This window comes from Macaca mulatta, chromosome 7, assembly GCF_049350105.2.
Source record: "Macaca mulatta isolate MMU2019108-1 chromosome 7, T2T-MMU8v2.0, whole genome shotgun sequence".
NCBI classification, from domain to species: Eukaryota; Metazoa; Chordata; class Mammalia; order Primates; family Cercopithecidae; genus Macaca; species Macaca mulatta.
In genome coordinates, this window is record NC_133412.1 from 19,058,253 (window position 1) to 19,083,196 (window position 24,944).

Here is a 24,944-nt window from a genome sequence, read left to right on the forward strand (position 1 = left end):
GTATGAAAGGGTTGTAGATGTTTGTAGCAATTTGGAAAACGTTGAGAATTTGAATATTTGTGTTTTTAAATCATGGTATTGACTTGGAATTTTGATTTTGTGTGACTAATTTTTGGGGTTGAGCACAGTACATAAATCATTGAATTAGGAAACTAGTAAAACTAGTGTATTTTGTGAGTTGTATGAGGGTCATTGCTTTAGTAGATAAACATTTCCCAAAGAGGTCACTGGTGAAAAGACATTAAAATAGGGAGTCTGAAATTGTAACAATTTATGGAACTTGTCAGATTACTTAGCTAAAAAATGTTTTCTATGATAGGTTTTGTGTGTGTATATATCTTCTGGTGTGAATTTTCCCCTCCACAACGTATTTTGTTAGCTTTTTATTATAGCTGTTTTATCTAGATAAAAAAAATTTGTTGTTGAAAAGCCGAATTGAACGTTTTTGAATGTTAAGGTGTATATATATGTACCAAAATTGTGGTTTTCATTAAAGCTTTTAGTTTACAAGAGTATTTTTAGGATGTTGCTAGAAGATTTATTTCTTCATCAGTAGTCTACCCCTTTCTTTTCTTTATTATTATTATTATTATTATTATTTTGAGACCGAGTCTCTATCTCGAAGGCTAGAGTGCAGTGGCGCTATTTCGGCTCATTGCAACATCTGCCTCCCGGGTTCAAGTGATTCTTGTGCCTCATCCTCCCAAGTGGCTGGGACTACAGGTGCACAACATGACGCCTGGCTAAGTTTTGTATTTTTTGTAGAGAGAGCATTTTGTCATGTTGGCCAAGCTGGTCTTGAACTCCTGACATCAAGTGATCCACCGGCCTCAGCCCCTCAAAGTGCTGGGATTACAAGCGTGAGCCACTGCGCCCGGCCTAGCCTACCCTTTTCTAAAGTACATTTAAGTTTTGCAGTTGGCTTAAGATTGTCTTAGACTTTCGAGTGGTCTTGGTATCTGAAACAGCTGAATATTCTTAATTGACTGCCTTTTGATTAGAAAATTAAAATGTTTTGCAATATTTATCTTAGAAAAGAAAAGAAAATTCATATGGTAGCTCCAAACCTAGGCATATGCTTATAGTGAAGTGGAATCTGTGCTTAGATTTGATGTAGAATAAGAATTTCATTCCATGTTCTTAAACCAGTAGCTGTTATGGCTCAAGATAGAGATGGTTTAAGTCTTTAATTCAATGCATTTTCATCAACTAACGGATTAATTTGATTAGTGGAGTTAAAAACCAGTCTTATACAAATCGTAAGTCAAGTCAGAACGTTTTTTTTCTTGTCTTCAGGCACATTTTTACTTTTTTTTTTTTTTTTTGAGATGGAGTCTTGCTCTGTCGCCCATGCTGGAGTGCAGTGGCCGGATCTCAGCTCACTGCAAGCTCTGCCTCTCGGGTTCACGCCATTCTCCTGCCTCAGTCTCCCGAGTAGCTGGGATTACAGGCGCCCGCCACCTCGCCCGGCTAGTTTTTTTGTATTTTGTAGTAGAGACGGGGTTTCACCGTGTTAGCCAGGATGGTTTCCATCTCCTGACCTCGTGATCCGCCCGTCTCGGCCTCCCAAAGTGCTGGGATTACAGGCTTGAGCCACTGCGCCCGGCCCATTTTTACATTTTTTTATTAGATGCCCGTGCACAAAGTTGAAATAGGTTAATGTGACTTCTCTGCACTAATTTTTTGCTTAGGCAGAAAGAAAAACTCAAAATGTGTATATATAAAGTTAGTGTAAAATTTACTTCAAGTGCAGTCTAATATTCACTAAACTGGGTTTTTGTCAGTTGCATCTTAATAGATTAATCTTTAGAAGACAGTAATTTTTGGCTGGGCGCGGTGGCTCAAGCCTGTAATCCCAGCACTTTGGGAGGCCTAGATGGGCGGATCATGATGTCAGGAGATCGAGACCATCCTGGCTAACATGGTGAAACCCCGTCTCTACTAAAAAGTACAAAAAACTAGCTGGGCGAGGTGGCGGGCGCCTGTAGTCCCAGCTACTCGGGAGGCTGAGGCAGGAGAATGGCGTAAACCTGGGAGGCAGAGCTTGCAGTGAGCTGAGATCCGGCCACTGCACTCCAGCCTGGGCGACAGAGCGAGACTCCGTCTCAAAAATAAATAAATAAATAAAAATAAAAGATAGTAATTTTTAAAGAATTGGTTAAAACTTCTCTGTCTTGATTTTACCGGTAATGATCTGAAAATCAAAATTTCCCCATCTCTACTAAAAGTACAAAATATTAGCCTGGCGTGGTGGCGGGCGCCTGTAGTCCCAGCTACTCAGGAGGCTGAGGCAGGAGAATGGTGTGAACCCAGGAGGTGGAGCTTGCCGTGAGCCGAGATCGCACCACTGCACTCCAGCCTGGGTAACAGAGTGAGACTTCGTCTCAAAAAAAAAACAAAAAAACAACAACAACAAAAAAGAAAGGTAATGTTTAAGAAATTCGGCACCTTTTCATGTAATTTATAGGTTTGGGATAACAAAATTTTTTTTCATATACTTCTTTGCTGCCTTAGTCATGTTAAATACACCTAAGGATGTTGTGCTCACATGGAGCACATACACACAAAGGATGTTTTGCATACTTGACTCACAAAAATAGTTGGTGATTTGTAACAAAACTTTGAAGTTTATGAGTTAATAAATACAAGCTAGGAGTTTGCATTGAATTATACATTATTGTAAAGGGTTTTTTTTTTTTTTTTTTTTTTTGCCAGTTCTTTAAGCTTTAATATTTTACCTTATTTGTGACTTCTGAGTCTGTTTAGTTTTGTTTTGTCAATCTCTGATAGGTATTGCTTAAGTGTGTTAGGTTTAAAAAACCAATGAACTTCATAGGTAAAAGCTTGAGGCAGCTTTTGAAAAGAATCACTGTAAATTTTATCTGTCTTTTAAAAATAAACTTCTCATCAGAGGAGAGATTTTTTGTTGTTGTTCCTCACCTTCCCTGATATTAGTACACTAAAGTGTTAGGAAGTGAATTTCTATTTTTATCTCTAGTCATAATAGGAAACAATAGTAAACCTTTTGAAGTCTTGATTTTAAAAATATCTATTATCTATAGTCTAACAGATATTTTAAGCGTTGGAGATGTATGACCAATCTTGTAAGAAGAGGTAAAATTCAGATTAGATGCTTTTACTGCTCATCATTAGCCCTGATGAAAGGTAAAATACTTTTTAATTATAATGAAGACTAATAATGGCTGAATTTGATTAAGATTACTGACCCACTTACTCAGGGGTGGGGAAGTGTCATCTTCCTTTTTGTATAAAAACTAGAAGCTGTAGCTTTTATTTAGTATATCAGTTCAGTTGATTTTAGCAGTCAGATTTCTTTTTTTTTTTTTTGGATACAGGGTCTCACTCTGTTATCTAGACTGAAGTGCAGTGGCCCCATCACAGCTCATTGCAGCCTCAGCCTCCCCACCCTCTGGCTCAAGTGATCCTCTCACCTCAGCCACTCAAGTAGCTGGGACTACAGGTACACACCATTGTAGAGATGGAGTCTCACTATGTTTTCCAGGTTGGTCTCAAACTCCTGGGCTCAAGTGATCCTCCTGCCTTAGCCTCCCAAAGTTGTGGGATTGTAGGCATGAGCCACCACGGCCGGCATCAGATTTCTTTATTATAACTTTTTATTGAGATACAGTTCACATAACATAATTCATCGTTTTAAAGTATACACCAAAAAGAAATCCCACACCCTTTAGTAGTTAGTCCCAGTTACCCCTTCGTTAGTCCCAGTTACCAAAGTAGATTAGAAACCACTAATCTACTTTGTGTTTCTCTAGATTTGCCTGTGTTGGACATCTCATATAAATGGAATCCTACAATATATATGACCTTTTTTTTTTTTTTATAACCTTTAATAATTTAATAATTATTTAATAATTTAATTTTAACTTTGTTTTTTTTTTTAAGAGATGGGGTCTCACTCTGTCTCCTAGGCTGGAGTGTAGTGGTATAGTTATGGCTCACTGCAACCTGAACTTTCAGGGCTGCTGAAGGTGTCCTCCTGTCTCAGCCTCCTAGCCACCATACCCGCTAATTTTTTTTCTTTTCTTTTTTTTTGGTAGAGACCGACTCTGGCTATTTTGACCAGGCAGGTCTTGGACTCTTGACCTCAAACGTTTCTCCCACCTCGGCCTCCTAAAGTGCTGGAATGACAGGCGTGAGCCACTGCACCTGCCCACCTGGCCTGTTTTTTAGTTTTTAAAGATTGTGTGTTCACAAGGCACAAAATTTAGAAAGTGTAAAAGGGTATCTTTTCCAAGTCATCAAGTTTTCCTTGGATATGACCAATACTACTGTTTTCTGTCTTTCCAGAGATAGTCTGTGTAAAGCAAATATGTACCTGTTCTTTTTCATTCTTTGGTTTATTTATTTTAAAGACCGAAATACTGTCTATTTCTTTGACTTTATTAAGGAAAAAAACTTTTACAAGGGTTGAAAAACTACCTATCAGGTACTATGTTCACTGCTTGGATGATGGGATCATTAGAAGCCCAAACCTTATATTATGCAGTACACTTATATAAACAAACCTGCACGTGTACTCCCTGTCTGAAGTTTAAGAAGTACAATAAAAAACTTTTAGGCCGGGCGCGGTGGCTCACGCCTGTAATCCCAGCACTTTGGGAGGCCAAGGCGGGTGGATCATGAGGTCAGGAGATTGAGACCATCCTGGCTAACATGGTGAAAACCCGTCTCTACTAAAAATACAAAAAAATTAGCCGGGCGTGGTGGCGGGTGCCTGTAGTCCCAGCTGCTGGGGAGGCTGAGGCAGGAGAATGGCGTGAACCCGAGAGGCGGAGCTTGTAGTGAGCTGAGATTGAGCCACTGTACTCCAGCCTGGGCAATAGAGCGAGACTCCATCTCAAAAACAAACAGACAAACAAAAAAACTTTTAAAAGACGTGTGGCATAATTTACAACTCTTCTGAACATTTTGCGCTTGATATATCTTGTAGATATTTTTTGCATGCATTCATTAAGCTTATACATTCTCTTTTATGACTGTTATCATTCCACTCTGTGGATGTGCCATCATTTGTTTTACCACTTTAAGGACTTCTCTCTTCCTGTCTAGTCTTTTGCTGTTATAAATGGGGATAATCTTGTATAGATATCATTTATCGTAGGTGTGTGTATTTAAAAGTCATATAGTGGGTTTTATCAGTGAATTAAAAAAACTTAAAGTCCTGGAAAAACTTCTTTGTTGTAGGATGATATATGGATTTGTACTTTCGATATTTTCAAGTTGCCCTTTCTCATAGAGATTCTGTTATTTTATACTCCCAGTAACTAGTTAGGGGAGAATGCTGGTTGACCTATACCCTTTCCAACACTACCAGGCTTTGATTTTTGCCAGTCTGATAAGTAAAAAAACAATCTCAAGGCCGGGCGCGGTGGCTCAAGCCTGTAATCCCAGCACTTTGGGAGGCCGAGACGGGCGGATCACGAGGTCGGGAAATCAAGACCATCCTGGCTAACACGGTGAAACCCCGTCTCTACTAAAAAAATTACAAAAAAAGTAGCCAGGCGAGGTGGCTGGCGCCTGTAGTCCCAGCTACTCCGGAGGCTGAGGCAGGAGAATGGCGTGAACCCGGGAGGCGGAGCTTGCAGTGAGCTGAGATCCGGCCACTGCACTCCAGCCTGGGCGACAGAGCAAGACTCCATCTCAAAAAAAAACAATCTCAAGATGATTTTAATTTCCTTTCCTCTTCACTATATACATATTCATAGCCATTTGCGTTTATTATCCTTTACTTATTTTTCTGTTAGGTATTTGGTCTTGTTGATTTGTAGGAAGCCTATAAAATTATTATTACTGTTAATGTATTTTTATTTTATTTTTTTGAGTCAGAGTCTTGCTCTGTCACCCAGGCTGAAGTGCAGTGGTGCCGTCTTGGCTCACTGCGACTCCACCTCCTGGGTTCAAGCGATTCTCTTGCCTTAGCCTCCTAAGTAGCTGGGATTATAGGCGCACACCACCATGTCCAGCTAATTTTTTTATGTTTAGTAGAGATGGGGTTTCACCATGTTGGCCAGGCTTGTCTTGAACTCCTGACCTCAAGTGATCTGACCTCCTTGGTCTCCCAGAGTGCTTGGATTACAGGCGTGAGCCACTGCTCCCGGCCACTATTATTTTTTAATAGAGACAGGCTTTCACTATGTTGGACAGGCTGGTCTGGGACTCCTGACTTCAAGCGATCCTCCTGCCTTGGCCTCCCAAAGTGCTGGGATTATAGGTGGCAGTCACCACGTCTAGTCTCCTTTTTATATTAGGGAAATGAGTTCTTTATAAGTTGCACATACCTTTTCCTAGTTAGTTGTTTGCTTTTTGATTTTGCTTAAATGATTTTGCCAGATTAAAAAATTTACAGAATATTACATTTTATTTTATTTTTATTTCTTTGAGACAGTCTTTCCCTGTCATCCACGCTGGAGTGCAGTGGCGTGATCTTGGCTCAGTGCACCTTCTGCCTCCTGGGTTCAAGTGATTCTCGTGCCTCAGCCTCCTGAGTAGCTGGTACTACAGGCATGCACCACCACACCCGGCTAATTTTTTAGTTTTTAATAGAGATGGGGTTTTGCCGTGTTGGCCAGGCTGGTCTCGAATTCCTGGCCTGAAATGATCCACCGGCCTTGGCCTCTCAAAGTGCTGGGATTGCAGGTGTGAGCCACTGCACCTGGCCTTATATAATATTAAATTTATCAACTTGTTTTTTTTTTTCCTGCTTTACTGGTTTTAGGTTTTGTGTCTCATAAAAAAACTTTTCTCAGGATTTAGGAATAAAAAAATTAAATATTAGGTTCATCTGGAATTTTTTTCAGTGTAAGGTCCATTGAGTTCCAGTGATTTGTCATGGCTTCTTTAAATGTGTGTAATAAGAAGTTAAGATAGCTTTTTACTTACTTATGGAACCATGTCTTCTGAACCATGTGAAGAACTAATTCTGTACAATTAGCTCTTTGGAATGAAAATGGAAATTTACTTATTTAATTTACTCATCACAGGGGAACTTGCTATATAAAGGAATCTTCTGGCAAATTAATTCATAAAGTGTTAGGATGCTTTAAAAATGCATAGCCTTCAAATTTAACTTTTTAATTTTGTATACTTTTATTTTTTTAAATAATGAATATATACTTTTGTTTCTTTGTGTGAGATTATAGTATTTATAGTGAATTGTTAGAGGATTAGGATATGAGCGACTTAATTAATTAGATTAAAATGAACTTTAAAAAATGATTAGATATTCCAGAATAAATATTCTTACTGTGATTGAAAGAAAAGCTTAGAAGCAAAGTCTTACAAGAATTTAGGAATATTTTGGGGATGACATCATTCTTGTATTTTTGTTCAAGAAATAAATACTCACTTGATTAAAGGGTGTTTTTTGTTTTTGGTTTTTTTGCTTGTTTCTTAGGATGGGAAGGCCATTGTGACTATGTGGTGATTACAGTTGTCTTACTACTGAGTTTCCTACTGAAATCATGGAGGAGAAACAGCAGATTATATTGGCTAATCAAGATGGTGGAACAGTGGCAGGAGCAGCACCTACCTTCTTTGTCATCTTAAAGCAGCCAGGAAATGGCAAAACTGATCAAGGAATTTTGGTTACTAATCAGGATGCCTGTGCTTTGGCTAGTAGTGTGTCATCACCAGTAAAATCTAAAGGGAAGATTTGCCTTCCAGCTGATTGTACTGTGGGTGGAATCACTGTTACCCTCGATAACAATAGTATGTGGAATGAGTTCTATCATCGAAGCACAGAAATGATTCTGACCAAGCAAGGAAGACGCATGTTTCCTTATTGTCGTTATTGGATAACAGGTTTAGATTCAAATTTGAAGTATATTCTTGTCATGGATATATCTCCTGTGGATAACCATCGTTATAAGTGGAATGGTCGTTGGTGGGAACCCAGTGGGAAGGCTGAACCTCATGTTTTGGGGAGGGTTTTTATTCATCCAGAATCTCCTTCCACAGGTCATTATTGGATGCATCAACCAGTATCTTTCTATAAACTCAAACTTACCAACAATACACTGGACCAAGAAGGGCATATCATCTTGCACTCTATGCATCGTTACCTGCCAAGGCTTCATTTGGTGCCTGCAGAAAAGGCTGTGGAGGTGATACAATTAAATGGCCCTGGTGTCCACACTTTTACCTTCCCACAGACTGAATTCTTTGCAGTCACAGCTTATCAGAACATTCAGATTACTCAGCTGAAAATAGATTACAATCCATTTGCCAAAGGCTTTCGGGATGATGGGCTGAATAGTAAGCCCCAAAGAGATGGAAAACAAAAGAACAGCTCTGACCAAGAAGGGAATAATATTTCCAGTTCTTCTGGTCATCGGGTCCGTCTTACAGAAGGTCAGGGGTCAGAGATACAACCAGGTGATTTGGATCCTTTGTCGAGGGGTCATGAAACATCAGGCAAGGGTTTGGAGAAGACTTCCCTTAATATAAAACGAGACTTTCTTGGTTTCATGGATACTGATTCAGCACTTAGTGAAGTTCCTCAATTGAAGCAAGAGATTTCTGAATGGTAAGTAGTAGTTTTTCTGTTCTTAGAAATAAAAGGAAGATTGAGATGGGCCAGGTGTTGGATTTAACATCTTGGTTCTGTGGAATGCTACACATGTTGATAAAGTAAGTCACTATAAAATGTACTACAACTGCTTTTACAGTCTGTGAAATGACAGATAATTTTTCTGTAATGAGAATCAGTTGGGTTCAGGATCTAGAATTGTAGGCAAATTGGATAACTTATCTGAATTATTCATATGTATTTAGAATGTTCCTTGACATCCTTGGGGGATTGGTTCCAGGACCACCCGAGGATACCAACACCTTACTACATTTGAGATTCCGTCTCAAGAAAAAAAGAAAATCATACCAATTGTGACAACATAGATGTGCCTAGAGAATACTGTGCTAAGTGAAATAAGCAAAACAAAAAAGACAAATACTGCAAAATATTCATAAAGGTAGAAAGTAGAATGGTGGATGCCGGGGGTAGAGAAAGACTGAAAGATGTTGGTCAAAGGGTACAAGGCTTCAGTTATGCCAGGTAAATTTTAAAGAAACAGTAAACATGCTATTTTAACTAGTAATAATTTTCAGCTGCTTCTTTGGGCAATTTATGGATTAGGATATCCCTCAGGCAGTAAATTCACAAGTATTAGGTACAAATAATGACTGTAAATGCATTTTGTGCCTTGTGTAGATAAGTTTTGTTTCCATTATGATATGGGGTTTTCTTCCCTTCTTCAATTATAGTAGGCCCGCCACATCTTCTGGTTCTGCATCCACAGATAAAACTGGCCAACTAAGGTACTTGAGTATCCTCAGATTTTGGTATCTGGGGAGGGTCCTGGAACCAGTCCTCCTCAGATACAGAAAGTCGCCTGTAATCATGAGTTGTCTATACAATCAGTCTTCCATGGAGGCTGCAGCTGTGTGTTCAACCAACCACAAATCCAAAATATTTGAGATGGGCCGGGCGCGGTGGCTCAAGCCTGTAATCCCAGCACTTTGGGAGGCCGAGACGGGCGGATCACGAGGTCAGGAGATCGAGACCATCCTGGCTAACACAATGAAACCCCGTCTCCACTAAAAATACAAAAAAATTAGCCGGGCGTGGTGGCGGCGCCTGTAGTCCCAGCTACTCGGGAGGCTGAGGCAGGAGAATGGCGGGAACCCGGGAGGCGGAGCTTGCAGTGAGCCGAGATCGTGCCACTGCACTCCAGCCTGGGCGACAGAGCGAGACTCCGCCTCAAAAAAAAAAAATATTTGAGATGGGATGGGGGGGGAGGATTTCACAAAGTTCCAAAAAGCAAAACTTGAATTTGACTATTGTGAATGATACTGTTGTTTCTTTTTGTTTGAACTTGCCTTATTTTTGTTTGTTTATTGTTTTTGAGATGGAATCTCGCTCTGTTGCTCAGGCTGGAGTGCAGTGGCGCCTTCTCGGCTCACTGTAACCTGGGGCTCCCAGGTTCAAGCGATTCTCCTGTCTCAACCTCCCGAGTAGCTGGGATTGCAGGTGTGTGCCACCATGCCTGGCTAAATTTTTTGAATTTTTTTTTTTACTAGAGATGGAGTTTCACCATGTTGGCCAGGCTGGTCTCAAACTCCTGACCTCAGGTGATCCACCCGCCTTGGCCTCTCAAAGTGTTGGAATTACAGATGTGAGCCACTATGCCCGGCCTGAACTTGCCTTATTTTTATTTTTATTTTTTTATTTTTTGAGACGGAGTCTGGCTCTGTCGCTCAGGCTGGAGTGCAGTGGCATGATCTGGGCTCACTGCAAGCTCCGCCTCCCAGGTTCACGTCATTCTCCTGCCTTAACCTCCCGAGTAGCTGGGACTGCAGGCGCCTATCACCACGCCCGGCTAATTTTTTTGCATTTTTAGTAGAGATGGGGTTTCACCGTGTTAAGCCAGGATGGTCTTGATCTCCTGACCTCGTGATCTGCCCACCTTGGCCTCCCAGAGTGCTGGGATTACAGGTGTGAGCTACTGCGCCCAGCCATTATTTTGATTTTTAAACCCAAGTTCAGCAAAAGTAAAGAAATCCCTGCACACGAATTCCCTTTACTTTCCTTTTCTTGCTAAAATTGTAGGCCACTAACAGCTACTATTTTTTGAATTTGGAATCACCATGCTCATGAGTTCCCCTTGCCTTGTCTATGAGCTGGTTATTGCTTTGCTTTTTCTAAGGATTGTTGCAGCAGGAGTAAGTGCTACTCAAGCAATGCATACAGTTTTTTGTCAAAGGGGAAAGGTTCTTTCGGGTTATACTTTTTGCTGTGGTATTGTTTGTAATTGCAACTGGTGGATGCCGTCTTTAAACTTGATTCTTCAGCCACAGCTTAATCATCTTGATTAACATAATTAAAATGGATTTAAACAGTTGACCACAAATTATATTTTTACCCTTGTTATCCAGAAATAGTTGAGTGTACCGTTGGATGATGCAGAATTTATTAAAATTCCTTTGGAGGATAGGGCCTGGAGAAGTTCTTTAGGTTAAAGGGTCAGATGTATGTTGGTTTGTTTTTTGAGGCAGTGTATGGCTCTGTCACTTAGAATAGGGTGCAGTAGTGCAATCACGGCTCACTGTAGCCCTGACTTCCTGGACTTGGGTGATTCTCCTACCTCAGCCTCCTGAGTAGCTGGAACTACAGGCATGCATCACTATGCCTGACTGATTTTTTTGTATTTTTAGTAGAGACAAGGTTTTGCCATGTTGCCCAGGCTGGCCTCAAACTTGTGAGCTGAAGTGATCTGCCAGCCTTGGCCTTTCACAGTGCTGGGATTACAGGCATGAGCTGCCATACCCGGCCAGGCTTATTTTTTTTGTTATAGAAAGCAGCTGTTGGGATTACATATGGTTGAGCTTTTGATTTTAATGAATCAAGAGAGTGGTTCAGATTTATTAACATGTAGTATCGCTGTCACTGAAGGGAGAAAAGCAACTCGAATCATGCTCCAAGAAATAACATTATCTTTATGTGTGAAAATGGTATTTAGCTCTGTGTAAACTTTTTCTCTAAATGCTTGATATGGGAGCAGAAATTATTTTTAGGCGAGAGTTGGGCAAATCTGGCCTATAGCTTATTTTAGTGTGTATACAAGAATATGTGACAGACCATAGATGCTTGTAAAGCCTAAAATATTTACTATCTGTTCCTTTACAGGAAATAATTGCCAACCTCTGATTTAAGGGTCTGAAAAATTATATACACATGCGTGTGCACGTGCACACACACACACCCCCCCACACTATTTTCCCATTTTCTATTCAGTTACTGATATATGATTGCTTTGTCATTCTGCTTTGTTTTAGCTAATGCTATTGGTAAATGCACTGATCTTTAGGCTTTATTTGCTACATTTGCTGTTGCTTGACCGTTTTCTCCTACTTGAAACTCTATTTTTTCTTCCTTGGCTTTTACCATACCATTCACGTGGTTCTCCTAACTCTTGATTTTTTCCCCTTCTTTCAGTTATTCTTACTGACTCCTTATAATATATTCAGATATTTATTAAATGAAGGTTATTTCCTAGTATTATGCTCCTGTAGTCCCCTTTCTTCCTTCCTTCCTTCCTTCTTTTCTTCCTTTCTTCCTTCCTTTTCTTTCTTTCTTTCCTTCCTTTCTCTCCCTCCCTCTCTCTGTCTCTGTCTCTCTCTCTCTCTCTTTCTTTCTTTTTTTTGGAAGGGGGACAGAGTCTTGCCCTGTTGCCCAAGCTGGAGTGCAGTGGTATGATCTTGACTCACTGCAACCTCCGCCTCCTGGGTTCAAGGGATTCTGGGTTCAAGTGCCTCAGCCTCTGGATTAGCTGGAATTGCAGGTGCATGCCACCATGCCTGGCTAATTTTTGTAGTTTTAGTAGAGACAGTTTCACCATGTTGACCAGGCTGGTCTCGAACTCCTGGCCTCAAGTGATCCTCCTACCTCAGCCTCCCAAAGTGCTGAGATTACAGGCATGAGCTACCATGCCCAGCTGTTGTAGTCTTTTTCTTTTTCTTTTCTTTTCTTTTTTTTTTTTTGAGATGGAGTTTTGCTCTTGTTTCCCAGGCTGGAGTGCAGTGGCACGATCTCAGTTCATTGCAACCTCTGCTTCCTGGCTTCAAGTGATTCTCCTGCCTCAGCCTCTGAAGTAGCTGGGATGACAGGCATGTGCCGCTACGCCTGGCTAATTTTTGTATTTTTAGTAGAGATGGGGTTTCACCATGTTGGCCAGGCTGGTCTTGAGCTCCTGACCTCAGGTGATCCACCCGCCTCCACCTCCCAAAGTGTTGGAATTATAGGCATGAGCCACCGTCCATGGCCATCTTGTAGTCTTATCTATGACTTTGACCTCTTCTCCCATCTAATATTGTTTATTATTTTGTTTTGAGATGGAGTCTTGCTCTGTTGCCCAGGCTGGAGTGCAGTGGTGCAGTCTCGACTCACTGCAACCTCTGCCTCCTGGGTTCAAGCAATTCTTTGCCTCAGTCTCCCGACTAGCTGGGATTACAGGCATGTGCCACCACACCCGGCTAATTTTTGTATTTTTAGTAGAGGTGGGGTTTTGCCATGTTGGACAGGCTGACCTCAGGTGACCCACTCAACTCAGCCTCCCAAGTGCTGGATTACAGGGGTGAACCACTACATCCCACCAATTATTATTTTTTATTTTTAGTTTTTGAGACAGAGTCTGGCTCTCTTGCCTCAGCTGCAATGCAGTGGCGCGATCTCGGCTCACTTCAACTTCTGCCTCCCAGGTTCAAGCAATTTTCCTGCCTCAGCCTCTGGGGTAGCTGGGATTACAGGTGCCTGCCACCATGCCCAGTGGAGTCTCGCTCCGTCACCTGGGCTGAAATGTAGTGGCATGATCTGGGCTCACTGCAATCTCTGCCTCCTGGGTTCAAGTGATTCTCCTGCCTCAGCCTCCTGAGTAGTTGGAACTACAGGCGTGCGCCACCACGCCCAACTGTTTTTTTGTATTTTTAGTGGAGATGGGCTTTCACCATGTTGGACAGGATGGTCTCGATCTCTTGACCTCTTGATCTGCCTGCCTCAGCCTCCCAGAGTGCTGGGATTACAGGTGTGAGCCACGGTGCCCTGCCAATAGTGATTATTTTTAAAGCTACTGATATCTCTAGCTTATTTGTCTCTCTTCTTAGTTCCAGACCTCTAGATCAAAATGTTCATTATTATAGATAATTCCAACTGAATTTTTCTTTTTGCTTTTAAATCCGGCCCTTTTTTTTTGCGTTAGCTATCGTAGTCATTCAAATCAGAAAACTCTGCATTATTTTTGCCTGATTACGTAAACCTGTTAAGTTATTCTCCTATTGATGTGTATTTGGATTGTTTCTAGTTTTTGACTATTATGAATAAAACTAATGTGAACTTTCTTATACGTGTCTTTGGTGGACATGCGCTAGTGTCTTTTTGTTATATGTCTAGGAGGAGAATTGCTGGGTCATACAGTAGGCATACTTTTTAGTAGACACTGCCAGAATTTTCCAAAAGGATGATACCAATTTACACTTCCACCAAAAATGTATTATGAGAGTTCCTGTTACTTCTACATCTTTGCCAGCACATGTGGTATTGTCTGTTTGTTTTTAGCTATTCTGATTTCACTATCTCTAGAGGCTACTGCTGCTTTTTTTTTTTTTCCTGTCTTTTTTTTTTGAGTCAAGATCTTGCTCTGTTTGTTTCTCAGGCTGGATTGCAGTGGCCGGTTCATGGCTTGCTGTAGCCTTGACCTCCTGGGCCCTAGCGATCCTCCTGCCTCGGCCTCCCTAGTAGCTGGGACTACAGGCATGCACCACCAGGCCTCTTTTACATGACCTTCAAACATTTGGGGGAAAATTATACTCCTTTATGATTTTTGTTATCTTTTATTTGTAACTGAATACCTTTTAGTTTCAGGTACTTTTCTAAGTACCAAATGAAACAAATTCCTGCATTATGGATCTTAGGTTTTACATAATTCCAACCTAAGCACAGCTTTTCCATGTGTGACATAGTTTTCCGATGTTTTTCCGTTTGATTAGTTGATTGCACACTACCATGGGTGCACCTCAAGTTTCTGGCACATATATTTTTCTCCCAAGAAAGCTCATCAGAATGCAAGTGAGTGAGAATGACATTGTTATAGAGAGAATCACTCTGGTTTGATTTTTTTGAGACAAAGTCTTACACTGTTGTGCCAGCTGGAATGCAGTGGTACAATCTCAGCTCATTGCAACCTCCACCTCCTGGGTTCGAGTGATTCTCCTGCCTCAGCCTCCCGAGTAGCTGGATTTCAGGCACACGCCACCACGCCTGGGTAATTTTATATAGGGGTTTCACTATGTTGGCCAGGCTGGTCTCATGATCCGCCTGCCCTGGCCTCCACAAGTGCCGGGATTACAGGCGTGAGCCACTGCGCCTGGCCTGGTTTGGTATATTTAAAACAATAATTAATTCACAAATGTCAATACTAGACAAATATGAACAGTTTTACAAAAATGCTGTTCCCACAGTCTAGAATCCTGCTTTTTTCCCCAACATTATACATTCTATGACAGGCATTTTTAAGGGGCTGCATTAGTATCCATAAGATGTATTTAATCAGTTCTCTGTTGATGGCTCTTGAAATTGTTTGTTTTTTTAGCCACTACAAATAATGCTTCAGTAAAATTTCTTACACACAGTTTTTATACACTTTTGCAAATATAGCGATTAATTCTTCGGAATGGAATTGTCTAGATCAATATTTTAAATTTTAATTAATTGTTAAATTATATTCTAAAAGGTTATAACCATTTATATCCCTACCCATAGTACATGAACCTGCTGATTTTTGTATCATCTTTGCTGCTGTTATTGTAGTCCAAAATACCATCCCTGCTGCATAACATCTGCCTGGTTTCCCAGCTGCTTTTCCCCCCACAATCCCATGCTCTGTTTGGTAGACAGAAGGATCTTTGAAAAATATGACTTACAGGGGATTATGTCCCCTCTTAAAATTCTTCAGTAGCTTTCCATTGCACTTGAAGGCCTCTTGCCCGATCTCTTTGGCCTTATCCCATTTATCTGTTGATGGACACTTGGATAGCTTCTACCTTTTTGCTACTGTGAATAATGGAATTACGAATTCTTTTTTTTTTTTTTTTTTTTGGAGATTGAGTCTCATTCTGTCGCCCCCAGGCAGGATTGCAGAGGTGTGATCTTGGCTCACAGCAACCTCTTGCCTCCCGCATCCAGGTGATCCTCCTGTGTCCAAGTGATCCTCCCACCCCAGCCTCCAGAATAGCTGGGATTATAGGCATGTGCTGCCACACCCAGCTAATTTTTATATTTTTATTAGAGGCGGGGTTTCGCCATGTTGGCCAGGCTGGTTTTGAACTCCTGACCTTAGGCGATCCACCCACCTCAGCCTCTCAAGTGCTGGATTACATGGGTGAGCCACTGCACCTGGCCAGTGAATTCTTTTGGGTGTATACCCAGAAGTAGAATTGCTGGATCATATGGTAATTCTATTTTTTTTTTTTTTTTTTGAGACGGAGTCTCGCTCTGTCACCCAGGCTAGAGTGCAGTGGCCGGATCTCCAACTAGTCTCCAACTCCCTACCTCAGGTGATCTGCCTGCCTCGGCCTCCCAAAGTATTGGGATTATAGGCGTGAGCGACTGGGCCCCTCTTCTACCTACATTCTTTAATAAAATCTTTTGGTTCATTCATACGCACACACACATTCATACATATGTGTGCATACACATATTCTTCTTTTGAAAGTAAATTTTTGTGTGTACCTCCTCTGCGTACTTCGGGAGCTCTTTATTCTCCTTTGCCAATCTGTTCTGGTTGTTCTCTAGCCCCCTACCAAGCTGCCATCTTGGGATTTTCCTTTGCTGTCGTCCTGCTAACTTTACATTTGCTATTTTCATATAGGTTCTTTTTATTTGTCTGTTTGTTTGTATGTATATATATTTATTTATTTGAGATGGAGTCTCGCTCTGTCGCCCAGGCTGGAGTGCAGTGGCGTGATCTCGGCTCACTGCAACCTCTGCTGCCTGGGTTCAAGGGATTCTACTGCCTCAGCCTCCCAAGTAGTTGCGACTATAGGCTCATGCCTCCATGCCGTGCTAATTTTTGTGTTTTTAGTAGAGACGGGGTTTCACCATTTTGGCCAGGCTGGTCTTGAGCTCCTGACCTCAAGTGAGCCTCCTGCCTCAGCCTCCCAAAGTGCTGGGATTACAAGTGTGAGCCACTGCACCTGGCCCTGTAGGTTCTTTTGTGTACCATATCTTAGGCTGTCTTTACTGGTTTGTGTTGTTTTTGTTGATTTGTGAAGTTCATTTTTCAGTAGTTTCTTTAGAAAGTATCTGTGGAACATAGAATTTTAAGATGTTTAAGTAAAATTACTTATGATGAAAATAGTTCCCAGCTTCACCTCTCTTCACCCCTCAGTTTCTTCTTATATGTTGGTAATAGGCTTTATTCTGCTTTTCACATTTTATAAAATTGTTTCTGTAACGAGTTCTTTGAAAATGTGTTGTTGCCTCCCAGTTTCCTGTTGAGAAGTTTGATGCCATGATTTGCTCTGGCTATTTGAATGTAACCTTTCCCCCTTCTGCTTTCAGAACCTTTTGTTGATTCCTCATATTATGAAATTTCACAGTTATAAATGTTGATACGGTAGTTCTCATCATTGTACTGTGCTTTATTTTTTTAAATTGAGACAGGGTTTTGCTTTGTCACCCAGGCTGGAGTGCTGCGACACAATCCATGGCTCACTGCAACCTCGGTCTCCTGATTTCCTCAAGTGATCCTCTCACCTCAGCCTCCTGAGTAGTTGGGACTGATTACAAGTGTGCACCACCACACCTGGCTAATTTTTTATTTTTATTTTTATTTTTTGTAGAAACAAGATCTCACTGTGTTTCCCAGTTTGGTCTCGGCCTCCTGGGCTCAAGCAATCCTCCTGCCTTGGCCTGCCAAGAGCTCTTTTATTTTCTTCTGTACTCTACATTTCTCTTAATTAAAGCACTAGGTTTTTTTGTTTTTGTTTTGGAGATAAGTGTCTCACTTTGTCACCCAGGCTGGAGTGCAGTGGCACCATCTTGGCTCACTGCAGCTTTGACCTCCTGGGGTCAAGTGATCATCTCACGTCAGACCCATAGGTAGGTAGTTGGGACTACAGACGTGAACACTTGACTAATTATTTTTTGTATTTTTTGTGGAGACGGGGTTTCGCCATGTTGCCCAGGCTGGTCTCGAACTCCTGAGCTCAAGCAGTCCGCCCTTCTTGCCCTCCCAAACTGCTGGGATTACAGTCATGACCCACCGTGCACAGCCTAAACACCAGTTTTATTTTTTTTTCCCCTTTTCTTTTTTTTAAAAAATTTATTTTTATTTTATTTTAAGTTCCTGGGTACATGTGCAGAATGTGCAGGTTAGTTACACAGGGCATGCTAAGCACCAGTTTTATGGAAGGTGCTATAATATTGGTGGTTCTTATGTGCACCCTTACTGCCTATATGTATGTTTAATCATAGCATCTGTTAAATTACATCATATTGTCTACTTGTCTGTCTCCCGCACTGGCTTGTAAATTTCTTGAATGTAGAGACAGTGCTTTATTTACTTTGTTAATCTCTGTGCCTAACAGAATGTCTGGCATTACTGGGCATTCAGCAAATGTTAAGTGAATGAGTTTATCAGGAGTATTTAAAACTTTCTTAATGTGTCTTAGAGTGGCTGGTATTGTCACACATTAATATGTAGTGTTATTTGTTGCATGGATTACATAATGCCAACAAAAAAATCCTTTTAATTGATGTTTGTAATTCATTGATTTTTGCCTAGGTATTCTTTTGCCTAATTTATTTGGATAGAAGAGACTTCTTAGAAGAATGAAACTTAACTGTTTGTAAAATTCTCTCCCCAAGGCAAGGTTTCGTGTATTATGTATAAAGTTTTTGTTGGAAAATAGAAGAAATCCTTTCTTAGAGTGTTTATAACTTAGCAAGTTCAATTTCTCAGGAAGATGTGAAAGCAGTTATTGCAGTAGCAGCCAAGATCTAGCCTCAGGGGGTTTCCCAGCTACTGCAAACAAACTGCGTGTTGTGTGCTAAATGAAAAGAAGATAAAAATTTTTTTTTCTACATTATGAGAGTTATGTCTTGAAACGCGAAAGAACAGCAGCAAGTTATTTAAGCGTTAATCTTAAATTACTTGATATAGAATGTCATTTATATGTGATATACATAAGAACTGAGATAATTGGGAAACGGAAAAGAGTGGGCTTGATTCTGGAAATCGATTGACTTGTGGCTTTTCTGTAGTTTTTGCTTGCTTAACCTTTAAAAAACAGATAAAGGGAAACTGGATTTTGGTAATGGCTAATAACATACATTTATTAAAAATTATTGAGTTAACACTTAAAATGCGGGTTGGTTTTATATTATGTAACTTATACAGTAAAGTTGTAAAAAAATTGATAAAGAGCTGTTTTCATCAGTTAAGTGAAATACATGAAAGGGGGAAGTTTTGGTTTTCACATTTAAGTCTGTGATCTATCTTGAATTATTAATAATTTTTGTACATGCTGTGAAGGGTCAGCGTTCATATTTTTCCATGCAGATGGCTAGGTGCTCTAGCATCACTTATTGAAAATATTTTCTCCATTAAATTGCATTGTTGCTTAGGAAAATCAGGTGACTATATGTGTACAGGTAGGTTTATTTTATACTAAATTCTGTTCCAGTGTTTTATTTGTCCATGTTTTCTATTATTTTGGGCAATACCATGCTGTCTTACTGATAGTAGGTTTATAGTAAGTCTTAGAATCTGGTAATGTAAGCCTTTGAACTTCCCATTATTTTGGTAGAATTATTCTAGGTTCTTTGTATTTCCACATAAATTTTGAGTCAGCTTGTCGGTTTCTGTGAAAAAAACCACTGGAATTGCCTTGAATAATAGATCCATTTGAAAAGACTTGATATCTTGACATCATTGAATCTTCTGATAAACATGGTGTATATCTCTGTTTATTTACATCTTATTTAGTTTATCTCAACCATAATCCATTATTTTCAGTCTTTAATTAAACTTATTCCTAGGTGCTTTAAAAACTGATCCCTTTTTTTTTTTTTTTTTTGAGACGGAGTCTCGCGCTGTTGCCCAGGCTGGAGTGCAGTGGCGCGATCTCGGCTCACTGCAAGCTCCGCCTCCTGGGTTCACGCCATTCTCCTGCCTCAGCCTCCTGAGTAGCTGGGACTACAGGCGCCCGCCACCGCACCCGGCTAATTTTTTGTATTTTTAGTAGAGACGGGGTTTCACTGTGGTCTCGATCTCCTGACCTTGTGATCCGCCCACCTCGGCCTCCCAAAGTGCTGGGATTACAGGCTTGAGCCACCGCGCCCGGCCTAAAAACTGATCCTTGTAATTGGCATTTAAAATAATTTCCAATTTTCGCTGGGCACGGTGGCTCACGCCTGTATTCCTAGCACTTTGGGAGGCCGAGGAGGGTGGATCATGAGGTCAGGAGTTCGACACCATCCTGGCTAACACGGTGAAACCCCGTCTCGATTAAAGTTACAAAGAGAAATTAGCCGGGCGTTGTGGTGGGCGCCTGTAGTCCCAGCTACTCAGGAGGCTGAGGCAGGAGAATGGCATGAACCTGGGAGATGGAGCTTGCAGTGAACCGAGATTGTGCCACTGCATTCCAGCCTGGGTGACAGAGCAAGACTCTTGTCTTAAAAAAAAAAAAAAAATTCAGTTTTGATAGTATATAGAAATTCAGCTGATTTTTACTACTTTATAGATTCCTTTAGAAATTTTCTACATATGCATTGTTACCTATGAACAAAATTAGTTTTATATCTTCTTTCCAATCTTTATGACTGTTCTCTCTCTTGCTTTATTGTATTGCTTGGACTCCCAGTACTGTGTTGAAAATAAATTTTGAGGCAAGGTGCAGTGGCTTACGCTTTTAATTCCAGCGCTTTGGTAGGCCAAGGCAGGAGGATCACTTGAGCTCAGGAGCTTGAGAGCAGCCCTGGCCACATAGTGACACCCACCCAGCCCACCCCCATCTCTATAAACTTAAAAAATTAGCTGGGCATGGTGGCACACACCTCTAGGCCCAGCTGCTTGAGAGTCTGAGATGGGAGGATAGCTTGAGTTGAGCCTGGGAGGTTGAGGTTGCAGTGAGCCATGGTTGTACCACTGCATGGGCAACACAGTGAGATGCTGTCTTAAAATAAAAAAAAATTTGAGTGGTCATTCATGTCTCCTGATCTTAGAGAAACTCACTCTGTGTTTTTATTGCATATTGGGTATAGTTTTTGTGTAGTGCTCTTTATCACATTGAAATACTTTCCTACTATTACTTATTTTCCTGAGTATTGTTAAGAATGAGTATTGAATTTCATCAAATGATTTTTCTAAATCCATTGAAATATCATATGTTTTTCCCCTTTTATTTGGTTAATATGGTGAATTAACATTGATTTAGAGGGGAGGAATGATGATGTTATACCACTCTTACATTCTTGGGCTAAACATTACCTGGCCATGATGATATCATCCTTTTTACTGTTACTGGTTTCAATTTGCTAATATTTTATTGAGGATTTTTGTACCAAATTCATGTGGGATATTTGTTTATAGTTTTATTTCTGATGTGTTAGCAGTAGGGTCATGGTTACCTCATAAAACATGTTGCAAAGTGTTCTGTTCTCTGTATGTGCTGAGTTTGTGCAAGATTGTTTTTTTTTTTCATTATGTATTTGATAGAATTTATCAGTGAAGCCACAGAGTTTTCTTGTTGGCAGGTTTCAAATCATGACTTCAAGTTCTTTGTTTTCTTCTATTTCGTTGATTTTTCTCTCATCATTAATTCCTTTACTTGTTTTTGCTTTAATTTTCCTTAGATTAGGGTTTGGTGGACTAAGACCCATGGATCATATGTGCCTACCACTGGTTTTTACTTGGCTTGTAAGCTAAGAATGATTTTTACACTTTTCAGTAGTTGGGGGAAAAAAACAAAAGAACAGTTGTTTGTGATTGAAAATTACAGTTCAAATTTCAGTGTCCTATTTTTTGGAAGACAGTCATGCTCATTTGTTTATGTATTGTCTGTAGCGTTTTTTGTGCTAAGATGGCAGAGTTGAGTAGTTGGAGCAGAGACTGTATGGACTGCAAAGCCTAAAATTTTTACTGTTTAGCCCTTTACAGAAAAAATTTATCAACTCCTGTCTTAGATAATTTATTTAAGACTTTTTCATTTGTATATATTTTAAACTATACATTTGACTCTTGAGCACTACTTTAGGCACATTCTACACATTTGAAATGTTGAGTTGATGTTTGTTATTGATTTGTAGTTTGATTCCATTGTTGTCAAAGAATATATGGCTTACAATCTTTGGATATTTATCAAAGGTTTGCTTTATTGTCTAGCATGTGATCTGTTTCTAATTGATACTTCATGTATACTTGAAAAGGATGTGTGTATTGTACAGTTGTTGGATATAATGATCTATAAAGGCTTATCAAGTAAGTTTGATTGATAGTATTATTCAGTTCTTCTGCTTCCTGGTTTTTTTAATGTCAGTTACTGAGAAAGATGGGTTAAAATCTCCTACTATAGTTGTGGATTTGTCTGTTTCTCTTTTTGGTACTATAGATTTTTGCTTCAAATATTTTGAAGCTATATGATTTAGGTACATACACTTCTGGGTTGTTAATGTTTTCTTGGTGAATTGAGCTCATAAAGTTTTAATTATGTGCCTCTTTGTCTCTGATAAAACTCCTTATTTATTTTATTTTTATTTTGTTTTGAGATGGAGTCTCGCTCTGTTGCTGAGGCTGGAGTGCAATGGCGCGATCTCGGCTCACTGCAACATCGGCCTCCTGGGTTCAAGTGATTCTCCTGCCTCAGCTTCCCAAGTAGCTGGGATTACAGGCAGGCACTACCATGCCCAGCTAATTTTTTGTATTTTAGTAGAGATGGGGTTTCACCGTGTTGCCCAGGTCGAACTGACCTCAAGTGATCCACCCGCCTTGTCCTACCAGAGTACTGAGATTACAGACATGAGCTACTGCGCCTGGCCTGAAACTCCTTATTTTAAAGTCTACTTTGATGTTATTGAGCCATATTGGTTTCCTTCTGATAAATTTTTGCATAGTTTATCTTTTTCACTCCTTGTATTTTAATTCTTCTTCCTTGAATTTATGTTGCAACTCTTTTAAATAGCTTATAGTTGGACTTGTTTCTTTATCCCCTGTTACAATTGGACTGTTTTGTTCATTTACATTTAATGCCATTACTTATGTAGCTGAGTTTTAACCATGTCATCTTACTATTTCCTACTTCTCTTATCTGTTTATCTTTCCCTGTTTTTGTGTGAATTGAGCTTTTCAAATTTCATTTATATAAACATTACCTCTTTGTAATTTTTTTAGTGGTTGCATTTGTCTACTCAGGCTGCAGTAACAAAATATCATAGATTGGCTGGCTTAAGCAACAGAAGTTTTTTTTTTTTTCCCACAGTTCTGGAGGCTAGAAAGTCCAAGATCAAAGTTCTGGCAGGGTTTGGTTTCTCATGTCTCATCTTGGCTTACATATATAGCTGCTTTCTTGCTATGTCCACATATAGGAGGAGCGGGGGGTGTCTCTTTTCCTCTTCGTATCAGCCCACCATCCTGTTGGATTAGGGTCCCATCCTTAAAACATCTTTTAACCCTAATTTTCTCGTAAAGCCCTGTTTGGGCTTCCACATACAAATTTGGTGGGGGACACAGTTCAGTATATAGCAGTGGTTATATGAATTACAATGTGCATCCTTAATTTATTGAATATAATTTGAATACGAACTGCTAATGCAGTTACAGTTGATGTCCTTCTATGTGATATAAGCCTGTAAACCTTGTTACTTTATTTGCTTTAAACAGTCAGTGGTCGGTGTGTGTCCTCTCCCTCTCTCTGGCTCGCTCTCACCCTCTTGCCTTCCCTTGCCCTCCCTCCCTCTTCCTCTCCCTACCTCTTTCCCTCCCTTCTCCCTTCTCTTTCCTCCCTTCCTTTCTCCCTTTCTCCTTCTCTCCCTCTCTCCTTCTCCTCTCCCTCTTTCCCTCTCTCCTTAAAAATAAAAAGAAGTCAGTCAGTAGTCGTTTAAATAATATAAGAAAGAGTCTTTAATATCTACTTATTTATTTATTTATTTTCATTTGTTTCTGGATCTGTGTTTATTTTGGTTCATTTTTTTTTCTTTTCTTTTTTTTTTTTTTTTTTGAGATAGGATCTCACTCTGTCCCCTAGGCTGGAGTGCTGTGGTGCTATCTCAGCTCACTGCAACCTCTGTCTACCAGGTTCAGGTGATTCTCCTGCCTTAGCCTCCCGAGTAGCTGGGACTACAGGTGTGCACCACCACGCCTGACTAATTTTTGTATTTTTAGTAGAGACAGGGTTTTGCCATGTTGGCCAGGCTGGTCTTGAACTCCTGGCCTCAAGTGATCCGTCCACCTCAGCCTCAGTCACCACACCTGGCCCATATTGTTTCATTTTCTAACAGTCTGAAGAACTTCCTTTAAGAGTTATTTTTTAAAAACTTTTAAAAAATTGAGATATAATTCACGTACAATAAAATCTACATAAAATTCACCGACCAACTGAAAGTGTCGAGTTCAATGGTTTTTAATATATTCACAGGATTGTGCAACCATTACTTCAGTGCTGCAGTCAGTTTTAGGACATTCTCAGCACCCCAGGAAGAAAACTCATTAAAGTAACTTCCCATTTTCCCTCAGCTACTCTCAAGCTCCACCCAATCCAACACAACCACCTGTCTGTCTCTGTAGATTTGCGTATTTTGGATATTTTATATAAATGGTATCATTTAATATGTGGTCTTTCGTGCCTAACTTGTTTTACTTAAACTTGATGTTTTTAAGATTCATCCATGTGTAGCATGTATCTGTACTTTGTTTCTTTTTATTGTCAAATAATATTTTATTGTGTGGACATTGCCACATTTTATTTATTCATCAGTTGGACAGTAAGGTTTTCAGTTTTTGGCTGTTATGAATAATGTTGCTGTGAACATTTGTGTACAAGTCTGCGTGAACACAGTTTTTTTGTGTTGAAAAGACCATTTTTTCCTCTGTTGAATTGTCTTGGCACCTTGGCAATTGAATCAGTTGACATAAATGTGGGCATTTGTTTCTGGACTTGCAATTCCGTTAGTTGATCTGTGTATCTAGTCTTATGTCAGTATCACACTGCTGACTGGGCACGGTGGATCATGCTTATAATCTCAGCACTTTGGGAGGCCAAGGCAGGAGGATAGCTTGAGCACAGGAGTTTGAGACCAGTCTGGCCAACATGGTGAAACCCCGTCTCTACTAAAGAGAACCTGTCTCTACAAAAAAATAAAA

At 40.2% G+C, this 24,944-nt stretch overlaps 1 protein-coding gene across 21 annotated transcripts in view; it reads left to right on the forward strand.

Annotated features, from left to right (window-relative positions):
- MGA (MAX dimerization protein MGA) overlaps positions 1–24,944 on the forward strand; it is a 168,581-nt gene that overhangs the window by 67,940 nt on the left and 75,697 nt on the right. For 17 of the 21 annotated variants that reach the window (XR_013395519.1, XR_013395518.1, XR_013395520.1 and 14 more), the window contains exon 2: positions 7,433–8,563. The exons of the other annotated variants lie outside the window; for them this stretch is intronic. Coding sequence is in view for 13 of the 17 variants with exons in the window: in XM_028850767.2 (XP_028706600.2) it covers positions 7,500–8,563 (1,064 nt within the window). In the remaining 4 variants the exon portion in view is untranslated. The remainder of the gene's footprint in view (positions 1–7,432; positions 8,564–24,944) is intronic. 21 annotated transcript variants of the gene reach the window in all.